Consider the following 10,382-nt stretch of genomic DNA (forward strand, 5'->3'; position numbering starts at 1 on the left):
GTCTACATAACATAAGAGAAAAATAACAACATAAAAGGGAACTAATACAACGCTTTAGTATGAGCCGTTAGTGAGTGAGGTGAATGGATAAGTATGCCATCACTCTGGTATGTAGACCAACTCAGTGTAGTAAAGTTGTAGTATCATTGCCAAAGATATGTGTATCCACCAAGACATGCCAATGATGATGACTATCGACGGTTGATAATAATCTAGGAGTTGTACATGTTGATCTTGACATCTCAACACTCCCCTTCAAGCTCAACGCCATCTCCCATATGATAAGCATCACTCAAAATCACCGTAGCTTCTCTACTCCAAGGGACTTCATGAAGATATTTGCAACCTACTCCATTGCCACATATTCAAGGTCGATGTTGCATGTTAAGACCCTCTCTTAGATGAAGTGGTAATGCACCTCAATGTGCTCTATCTTGGCATGAATGAACGGCTTTCATGCCAGCTATATGTTGCTAAGGTTGTGAGAATAGATGGCAATCGGCCTCTGTACCTGTACTCCAAAGTCTTGAAGTAGCAATCCCAACCATGCTACCTCACATGTCGCTATTGCACCACCCCTGTACTTTGTCTTTGTACTCGAAAGAGTAATTGTAGGCTACTTCTTGTTGCTGCATTTGATAGCAACACTCCCAAGTGAAAACATGAATCCACTGGTAGACCTGCAATAGTATGTGCTACCAGCCCAATCCGCATATTATGTGTAACCATAGAGCTACAACTCCACATCATCCCTATAAAAGAGTGCATAATCCAAAGTAGCACTCACATAGCACAATGTGCGCCTCATTGCATCCAAGTGTGGTTTCCTAGGAGACTGCATAAACTGACACGCCAATCCAACTACGTAGCTCAAGTCCACACGAATAGTAGCCATCTTGGCTATGGGGCTTAATGTCTCCTCATAATCAATCCCATAAGTATGTGCATAGCTGTTGGCCACAAGTCTGGCCTTGTACCTACTCACTCTGCTATCATCATGATGCTTTATTTTGTAAACCCACGTAATCCAATTGCCTTCTTTCCCTTTGGTAATGGCACCAACTCTCATGTTCCATTTGCATCTAGTACATCCGTCTCTGCATCCATATCTTGTTGCAATTTTTCATCTTTAACAACATCCTCAAAACACATGGGTTCTACCTCGTATGTAATCTTCATCATATATGCACAATGATAAGCCACATAATTGTCATAAGTCAGTCCCTGCACAGGATTTTCTACTCTTTCAAACTCGTGTGGTCCAGGATCACTTCCAGGTGCCTTGTTCCTTGCTTGTATCCTTCTTGCACCCGAAGTCTTCACGGAGGGTATGCCAAACTCTTCATCTAAACTCTGCTCAAAACCACTGCTTTCGCCATCATCATAACCAGCACTCAAATTTGGCAGCTTAGGGGCATCATCAACCTTTTAGTTTCCTTTCTTGATACATTTGAAGAGTTAGCAAGACTCACTCTTTCACGCAACTCGCCACTCCATGTATTCTCATCATGCCCAACACTAGGTGACCCTTGCAGCTCACTAAAAACCTGTGACTATGCACATGTATTTTCTACAGCCACATTCTCTTTTACATCAGCCCCTAAACCATCTTTCACATCAGCATACCAACTTGCCATTTCATAAAAAACATCTTTGCTCGCCCTCAATTACGTGTTACACGATTGTAACATTTGTACCCTTTTTGCTCAAGGGTATAACCAATGAACACACATTTTTCAACTTTTGGGTCATGCTTACTTCTTAATTTATCTGGCACATGCACATGAGTAATGTATCCGAACACTTTAAATCTGATACATCTGGTTTTGTGGTGCATCCAAACAAGGCATGTTCTTCTCATTCATCAACGCTCTAGCAACTTCTGCAATGTGCCTGTTCTTCCACTTAGCAACACCATTTTACTAGAGTACACCTGCATGAAAACTACCTCTAAATTCCATGCTTTAAAAAAAAAAAATTGAATTCATTGGAGAAGTACTCTCCCCCTCCATTTGATCTCAAATACTTTACATGTTTCCTAGTTTGTTTTTCAATCATAGCTTTGAAATCCTGAAAGTGCATAGACACCTCACTTTTTTGCTTCATGAAATAGACCCATACCTTCCCCCTATGGTCATCAATGAAACTCACATAATATCTACATCCACCCATAGATGTACTCTTTACCGGACCCCATACATTTGTACTAAATCCAATGCACTCCTCCTTACATGCTATCATGAGGAAAGGATTCTTTTGCGTGCTTCCCAAACTAACAAGCTTCACAAACTTTCTGTATTTCGACAACTTTAAATGTTAGCAAACCGGTACCATCTCTTTAGTTTGCATCATCTTTAGGCTCTACAAATTTACATGACCGATACGTTTGTGCCAAATCTCAATATTTGCAACAACTCCTGCACCTTGTATATAGCAGCATTCACCTCAAGCACATTTACATCCAAAGTAAACATTCTACCCACTTTCTTTCCTTGTTGAGTTCCTTGTGCAACCAACCTTCCATTCTTCTTATGCTCTTCGACAAAGAGACCATCAGAGTTAAACATGTTGCAAACCTTGCTCAACCATCTGCCCAACAGAAACCAAATTCTTTGTAATATTGGTACATGCAATACATCAGCCAGGTACTTTACTTTACTATTTGTCATAGATAGTGGTACATTTCTTGTAAGCATGACGGGAAGTGCAGTATCATCCCCAGTCTCTACACAATCAGGACTTTGCAGAGTTTTCATTTCCTTAAACCACTCACCATGACTGGTTATGTTATTTGATGCACTAGAATCCACATACCAGACATTATCACGAGATTTTTCCACATTTGCAGACATAGTATTCAACATGTGTGGCACCACAAATAGTCTCGCAGGCTCATCTGCATTGCTGCTAGTGATTGCATAATTATTTTGCTACCTCTTGTCTGGAAAGTCATGTTCAAAGTGACTATGTCTTCCACCACCCATCATACGACATTTTCATGTTGAAATGCATTGTTATGTTGCGCATTTTCACGACCTCTTGGACTCCCCCCACCTCAAAAGTTTCCTCGACCACCTATATTCTATCTCTGATGATTATTTTGTTGTTGCGGCTGGTGGTTACCTCTTCCTCGACCTCCTCCATGACCTGTACCACATCCTCTTCCTCTTCCTCTCTTGTTAAAAGGACCTGTTCAAAGTTGTTTCTACCTTGCGTAGAGGATTCTATCTCAAATTCCTTCTCTTCCACAATTAACAAGGACACCAAATCTATAAATGACGGAATGTTCTCTCGAAGATGGACACCACTTCTAAGATGTTTGTATTCTGGACCCAAACCTCACAGACATACTTTCACTTTATCATCATCATTGATTTCAACACCAATAGATGCAAGTGACTCACACATGTTCTTTATCTTCAATGAATAGTCATTGATAGATAGATTTTTCTTTTGTATTGTATTCAATTTAGCCTTTGTGTTGGTCACATCCAATGACAGTAAGGTGTCCCAAGCCTCCTTAGGGGTGTAAGCATCTTGTATGTGTCCTATCATAGTGTCCTACACACTCACAGAAAGCCAGTACATGACCTTTCAAGCTCCTTGGTTCCAATCTTTAAAAATCTTTGATTGTGCAACACTTGCACCTTCCTCTGGTAACGTTGGTGGTAACATTGGTGATGTCTCATGCTCTCCATCAACATACTCCAATAATCTTTACCCATAAGGAAATTGGTCATTCTGAAATCCCAAGCATGGAAGTTGTTCTTGTTCAGGTTCTCATTGACAATCTGGTTAAGTCCACCATTGTTGGACGACATGTTTTCGACCTTTCACCAAGTCTCTGAGCAGCGTGCTAAAAATAGTCAGTTATCATCTACAACCACCGTATGTGTATGTACACATGTTTCACAATACCAAACAGTATTTGTGAGCATTGTACCCGAACCGAACCTTTCTGCACCACCAATATGCAGATCTAGAGAATCTCAAACCTTAGCATTTTTGCATGTGAATGCACTCTTACTCCAAAACGGGGGTCAAAACATGCCGGATATGGAAATCCAACTACACCGTCATAGTCCAAAGGATTGTATAGAACCATAAGACACACAATCTCCAAAAGGAAGCACCTCAATTGTTGATCATTTGACGATGGCTCTCAAGAATCCCGAAACCGCTTTCTTTGCTGCTCCAATCTCCTTAGACACAACCGGGCTCTAATACCATGTTAAGAGATCAATAGAAGAGAGAGCTTGAGCTCTTGCAAGCGCGCGTGTACACACACACACACACACAAAGATGGAGGCAAGAAACTTGTACTTCTTTTTTTTCACTAAATCAAGATAAGAGGTCTACATAACATGAGGGAAAAATAACAACATAAAAGGGAGCTAATACAACAGCCTAGTATGAGCCGTTAGTGAGTGAGGTGAATGGATAAGTGTGCCTTCACTACGATAGGTAGACCAACTCGAGGTAGTACAACTGTAACATCACTACCGAACATATGCATATCCACCAAGGCGCGCCGGTGATGATGATTGTCGATGATAGCCATCCAAGAGTAGTACATGTTGAGCTTGACATCTCAACATGTGCCAAGTGTTGTGTTAGACTTGGGAGCCATCTCCCTATCGACGAGTGTCAGTGCACTTGCATAAGGACCCAAGCTCGCTTTCAAGAGGCGTTCAAGGTAGTGTGAGTTTAACAAATTTAATGTTCTTAAGTGGGTAGAATTGCACTTGGAATTTTCTTTGGGCGGAGACTCTATATATTAGAGTGCATCTGCACACGCTTCGTTCCATCCCAACCAAATTACATCAGCAAAACTACCTATATTTTCTAACTCTGCCGATTTTGGCATAGTTAGGAAAGCCCGTTTGCTACCCCCGCTTTTTAAAATGCAGCCCAATTCATAGATGACAACGCTGCTCGCTTTCATCATTTCGAGCCAAGATAGCTAACATGAGGCGGGGATTCTACCCTTGCCTGTGCGAAACTGCTCTTAGGTGGTCGCATATTCAATCACGTGTGATAAAATTCAACTTTTGATAATTGAAGTAGGCCTATTGATGAAAGAACTTGGCTTTGTAACCAGAGTTAAGGACTCGAGGCATTGCTTATCATGTTAACCAGAGTTACGACTAACCCCTGCGAGGAGTGAAGACTAACCAGAGACGTGGGCTAAGCCTAATCCCTGCAGGAGTAGCATATGCTGATGAAAGCAAGCTAAGAGTAGGCGATAACAGTCCACTACACGCCTAGATTTGTGTGTTGTGCGCGCGCGCGCGCTTTCATTCACACACTTCCTAGCGAGACTTGCTGTGCAAGCAGCTCAACGCAAACTTTCCACCCGTTTCCATCCTGTCTTCCATAGCTTTTGGATATGGCTTCGTTGGCCCAAGCGTCGGCTCTCGAGAGCCCTCCTCCCGAGCATTGCTAGCGCGGCTATGGCGGCAAGTTCATTTCTGCGCCTTTGGTTGCTTGCACGGTCTGACTGAGCTGGAAAATTTCGATGCTTTCTGTGGCAGTTGGGTCGCTTAATCCGAAGCTTAACATTTGGGGGAGAATCTGCTGTTTGCGCGAAGCGGGTGGAAAGCAGGAAGGTAAAGAAGTGGAGGATTTGGAGGCAATGGTGATGGAGGCACTGAGCTTGAAATAGCAGGGAAATCCATAGCAGAGTGCTTTGCTTCTGCACGCAAGTGGGGAATTGGCTCATAGGGAGAGCTCATTGCGAGCAGTATGGGCTCATGGAAAAAGGGCCTTTTAATGGTGGCATATAAGCACACATGGAAGAGCAGCAGCAGGTGCACTTTTGAACTCCCTTTTTTACCCCCGTTTTCTCATCCCTCCACAGAAGAAAGGCAGGTGTCTCACGAGACTTATCGCTACCCCACCTTTTGCTGACACAGAAATCACCAAGGAAAGTTTTTCTTGTGGCCTCTAAAGGCAAGGCAAGCACAAAGTAGCAGAGAGGGCCCGCCCTTCCTTCCCCATATTGGGTCTTTTCCCCATGTTTTCTCAAAGCCAGACGTGGCCTTTTTCAGCAAAGCGCTCCTTCTAGCAAAGTCTTTAAGGTATCCTCTTCTCTCCTAGTATCCCTTTCAACAGCAGAGCGAGGCACTGCAAATTGGCCCTCTTTTGAACTCCTCCTCTGCCCTGTGGAGTTTATTGGGACTCCTCGCCTTTCATATTGGCTTTCTCTATTCAGGTTTCCTTTATTCCGTCTGTGACAAGTTTACGGTTGTTTAGAAGGGATGTGGAAAAGCTTGGTTTTGTGGAGGGTTCGTGTTCTTGTCTTGTTGTAAGGCTTCTTGAAACCACTTCAAGTGTTGAAGGCGTTCGTTAGCATGCGTTGCCAGAGCACTTGAAGCATATGGAAGCTGGTTTTCAATTGCCTGTTGTCGAACTGGATGTATGTGCTACCATGTCTGTGCTCTTCAAGGTTCTCTTTGCCTAGCCCACATATACAAGCTCCTGGGTGCCGATCGTGTTGCACACACCTACAGGGGTCCCTATTCATCAAATTTACCTGCGTGCCGCCAAGCTTAGTAGCCTTTGAGGATTGTGCACCATAATTATCTTCTATGTCAACTACTGGTATCGAAGGTTGTTCTTGGATGATGAACTCCACGCAAGAGCTGCACTGTTTGAAGGCAGATGCATTGAAGGGTGTGAGAATTTTACCTGAGAATCAGAGTGCTGCGGCGGCACGTGAAGCGGCGGCATGCAGCTTGACAACCCTAGACAGCACTTGTACTTCTGCAGATGATGTCGTACTGGAGGATCAATGGCTAATTGATGCCAACCTTCTTTTTGTGGGTCCCAAGATTGGAGAAGGAGCATATAGCAAGGTGTATGAGGGCAAGTAAGTATGTTCTAGCCTTCACAGGAGCTCTTGAATGTTGTTTCACATTTCTGCTTTACAATTTTTGGCGGCATGGATTATGATGGAACTGAGGAGGTTGATGGAGGTTTTAAGAAAGTCTGTTGACTGTCTCGGGTTGCAGATATCATGATGAAGAAATTGCTGTGAAGATAATCCAGCCGGGTGAGACAGCCAAGGAAGTGGCGAAAAGGCAGTCTCGATTTGCAAGAGAAATTACTCTACTTCAAAAGGTGCAGCACAAAAATCTGGTCAAGGTATGTGTTTCATTCCTAAGCAGCAGAATCTTTAAGGTTTTTATGAGTGTTCTGACAAAAATTGCGATTACACATGATCGCCTTTCATACTTACAATTAGTTGTCATTGCTTGTCTTGTGGTCAAGCCATGTCCGCCTCAAGTCCAATATTTTTGCATGATTTTTATGTTAAGTTTGTTTGACATAATCAACCAATAATCCTCTTAAATCTTTCTTCTTGTGCATCATCAGTATCATGTCAGATCTCTTTCAATAAGGGCCATACTACTTATTTGCTTAATTTATCCTGCTTTCAGTTTATCGGAGGATGCAAGAAGCCTGCTATGGTTGTGGTCACTGAGCTTCTGCGGGGAGGGTCTCTTCGGAAGCATTTGATGAGTCAACGGCCTGGGCGATTGGATCTTCGGTTGGCTGTCAGTTATGCTTTAGACATTGCCCAGGCAATGGATTGCGTTCATAGTTATGGAATCATCCACCGCGACCTAAAGCCAGGTATGCCACATTCTTCGGGTCTGGAGATGCTAGAGCTCGTCTTTCAAGTTGTGAACCTTAAAGGTTTATGGCTGATGCATGGCATGCATCAACTCTAGGTCTCCTGTATTGATAGTATGAGCTTAAATTTCGTCAGATGCTCAAGCTTGTAGGTTCTTACCAATCAAGAATTTCCTAAGGTTCCTAAGGTTCTTGCCAATCAAGAATTCCTAAGGTTGCTAAAGTTCTTGAATTTCCTAACGCTCCAAAGGTTCTTGGCAATCAACAATGTTGTGTGCTTGCAGACAACCTTCTTCTGACGGTGGATTTGAAATCGGTCAAGTTGGCTGATTTTGGGCTGGCACGAGAGTTGACTTTGACTGAAATGATGACAGCCGAGACGGGAACCTATCGATGGATGGCTCCTGAGGTTTGATAGAAATGTTGGCTCCTATTTTCTCTTTCTTTTAAAAGAATAGTTGTTGAAGTGCGTAGACTCACTTTTTGGGTCCCAATGCCTGCAGCTCTATAGTACTGTCACCCTACGGCACGGTGAAAAGAAGCATTATGACCACAAAGTCGATGTCTATAGTTTTTCGATCGTGTTCTGGGAGCTTTTGACGAACCGAATGCCTTTTGAAGGGATGTCAAACCTGCAAGCAGCATATGCAGCTGCTTTTAAGGTGTGTATGCTTTTATCTTTATGAACCAGTGTTAAAGCTAGAGAGGATCGCAAATTCTAGATTGAGTGTGTTTGGTTATCTGAAAGTAGACTGCCCAATTTGGCACGGTTTGTTTGCTCATGTCCTCGCATGCTCTTATATGCTATGATCTAGTTGAAAGTAGGTGCATTCTATCTTTGTTGGTGCACATGCAGGTGTGTGACAGATGTGCCGTGCTCATTGTTCAAATCATTTTTGTTTCTGTATCGTGCTTAATGTCCTTCTCTGTTTCTTGTCGTTTTTCTTACATGCACAAATGCACTCTCTCTCTCTCTCTCTCTCTCTCTCTCTCTCTCTCTCTCTCTCAGTTGCTATGTGTGTTCATTTATTTGCTTTATCCATATCTACGTACATGTACTGAAAGGTGTGCTATCAATTCCTTATAATGGGTGGCATTTTTGGCATGCTAAAACATGCCTTAAAAGGAGAAGGGAGAAGGCATACAAATTTTTAAATACCTTTTCTATGTTTGCTCATGGTTCCCTTCATTTAATGCCTCATGTGACTTCCTTTCCCATTCTTTGTTCATGTGAGCCTTCACCTTACTGGCTGCTAAAACAGGTCTTAGTGAAGAAGGGAGTCGGGCATACATTTGACTTTGGCATGTGAAGCATTGAATGATTTTGTGCGGTATCTTGGTTTGTAATTGGGTCCTTTCACTTCAGAGCCTAATGGGAGTCCTTTTCATTTTCCTGTTTCGTGCCAACGTGACCAGTGCTCGGGGAAAATGTTCTTAAAACCATATACAATTCCTTTTTTTTATGAAGTTTCCAATCTGAAAATTTGAGGCATTGTTTACTACTTTTAGAGTCATTTTCTCTAAATCTAACCTTTTCTTCTTGCTCTGAACTGGCATTTTTTTAATCTTAAAGTGGCGCGTTGTAAGCTGAGATACAATTTTCCCAAACACTGAAGGTGACCCTTCACCTTGGTCACGTGTCTTGACTCATTGTAAGCTTGGTTGTCATTTTTCAATACAGGGGACGAGGCCCTCACTCTCGGAGGACTTAAACCTTCCTGAAGAGCTTGTCTTTATCATGCAGTCTTGCTGGGCAGAGGATCCGCAGACGCGACCAGATTTTGCGCAGGTAGTGCGGATGCTAAACTCATTCCTTTCGACCATTTCGACTCCAGCAGAAAGCTCAGCTGTTGTTGTTCAGAGACAAATGGTGTCAAAAAGCTTGCCTGTCTCGAGAAAGCTTACGAGCAAGTTTTCAGCAAAAGAGAAGGAGGTGACCAATGGCAGTCCCAATCTGCCGAACAAATCGAGACGGGCCCTTTCTGTTCTCTTTAAGCGATGCTTGTTTGTAGGAACAGGGGAGCGCCTCATGTAGCATCTTTTAGATGTATGTGGTACTTTTGCTCTTCTTTGCAGCACCTGCATCCTAGCTTTGTGGTATAACTGTTTTTGGGTCTCTTAAAAAGAAGCTGCCAAATACTTTGCTGCAAAGCTGTGGAGTTTGGATACTAGGCTTTTCTCTAATGTTCTCAAGCATTTTGTGTAATGATGATCAATGTAATTATATAATTAGCACACTATGGTATTTATCCTTGGGGTTTTTATTGTATATTTTTGGTCCCAAGATAACATTATACCCACAGAAACAAATCGTATACGGGTTTTTGGTCGGTATGACCGCCACAAATGATTCTTGTTAACATTTTTCTAAATATATTTTGCCTTTGAGCTACTATGTGCTCGCTCTACATAATCTCCTTACTAGCCGAAAGGAGCAATACCATAAATTCTTTCTTGGTAACGACTAGATTATGATCTTGGAAGGAATCTATGCGTCTAATCCCCAGTTTTGTAGATATGCTTTGTTTTGAACTACTTAGTGTACTGCTTGGCTCTTCACTTTTGTTGACAAAGGGAGAGACAGATATGGACAATGACGATAATCGAGAGGGGACACCACAATGTCGAGGCTCGGGGCTATCTTATCAGAGCTACATCACCCAGAAACAAGGAGATCAGAGCTTCTTCTTGCCATCGAAAGAGAAGAAGAGAGCGTGCATACACCACCAAGTGATCATCTCATG

At 42.7% G+C, this 10,382-nt stretch overlaps 2 protein-coding genes across 2 annotated transcripts; both read left to right on the top strand.

Moving 5' to 3' along the window:
- Window positions 1-5,453: 5,453 nt before the first annotated feature.
- Window positions 5,454-6,356, top strand: LOC147434508 (uncharacterized). The gene is made up of 5 exons (XM_086489640.1): window positions 5,454-5,459; window positions 5,535-5,609; window positions 5,725-5,810; window positions 5,916-6,080; window positions 6,256-6,356. The coding sequence occupies exons 1-5, from the start codon at window positions 5,454-5,456 to the stop codon at window positions 6,350-6,352; spliced, it is 429 nt and encodes a 142-aa protein (XP_086345766.1). The 3' UTR covers window positions 6,353-6,356.
- A 22-nt stretch (window positions 6,357-6,378) lies between these two features.
- On the top strand, window positions 6,379-10,033 carry LOC147434509 (serine/threonine-protein kinase STY13-like). The gene is made up of 6 exons (XM_086490954.1): window positions 6,379-6,871; window positions 7,014-7,146; window positions 7,443-7,638; window positions 7,923-8,047; window positions 8,142-8,300; window positions 9,320-10,033. Exons 1-6 carry the CDS (start codon window positions 6,591-6,593, stop codon window positions 9,671-9,673), a joined length of 1,248 nt encoding a protein of 415 aa, XP_086347080.1. The 5' UTR covers window positions 6,379-6,590; the 3' UTR covers window positions 9,674-10,033.
- The last annotated feature ends 349 nt before the right edge of the window (window positions 10,034-10,382 follow it).

This window comes from Adiantum capillus-veneris, chromosome 19 (genome assembly GCF_014529385.1).
Source record: "Adiantum capillus-veneris isolate H3 chromosome 19, ASM1452938v2, whole genome shotgun sequence".
Taxonomy (NCBI): domain Eukaryota; kingdom Viridiplantae; phylum Streptophyta; class Polypodiopsida; order Polypodiales; family Pteridaceae; genus Adiantum; species Adiantum capillus-veneris.

Excerpts from the sequence above, each read along its gene's own strand:
- LOC147434508 (XM_086489640.1), top strand. Across the intron at positions 5,610-5,724 it reads AGCGGGTGGAAAGCAGGAAG|GGAGAGCTCATTGCGAGCAG; the intron begins GTAAAGAAGTGG and ends ATTGGCTCATAG. Across the intron at positions 6,081-6,255 it reads CTTCTAGCAAAGTCTTTAAG|AAGGGATGTGGAAAAGCTTG; the intron begins GTATCCTCTTCT and ends ACGGTTGTTTAG.
- LOC147434509 (XM_086490954.1), top strand. The coding sequence starts at position 6,591 with ATGTCAACTACTGGTATCGAAGGTTGTTCTTGGATGATGAACTCCACG. Across the intron at positions 6,872-7,013 it reads AGCAAGGTGTATGAGGGCAA|ATATCATGATGAAGAAATTG; the intron begins GTAAGTATGTTC and ends CTCGGGTTGCAG. Across the intron at positions 8,301-9,319 it reads CATATGCAGCTGCTTTTAAG|GGGACGAGGCCCTCACTCTC; the intron begins GTGTGTATGCTT and ends TTTTCAATACAG.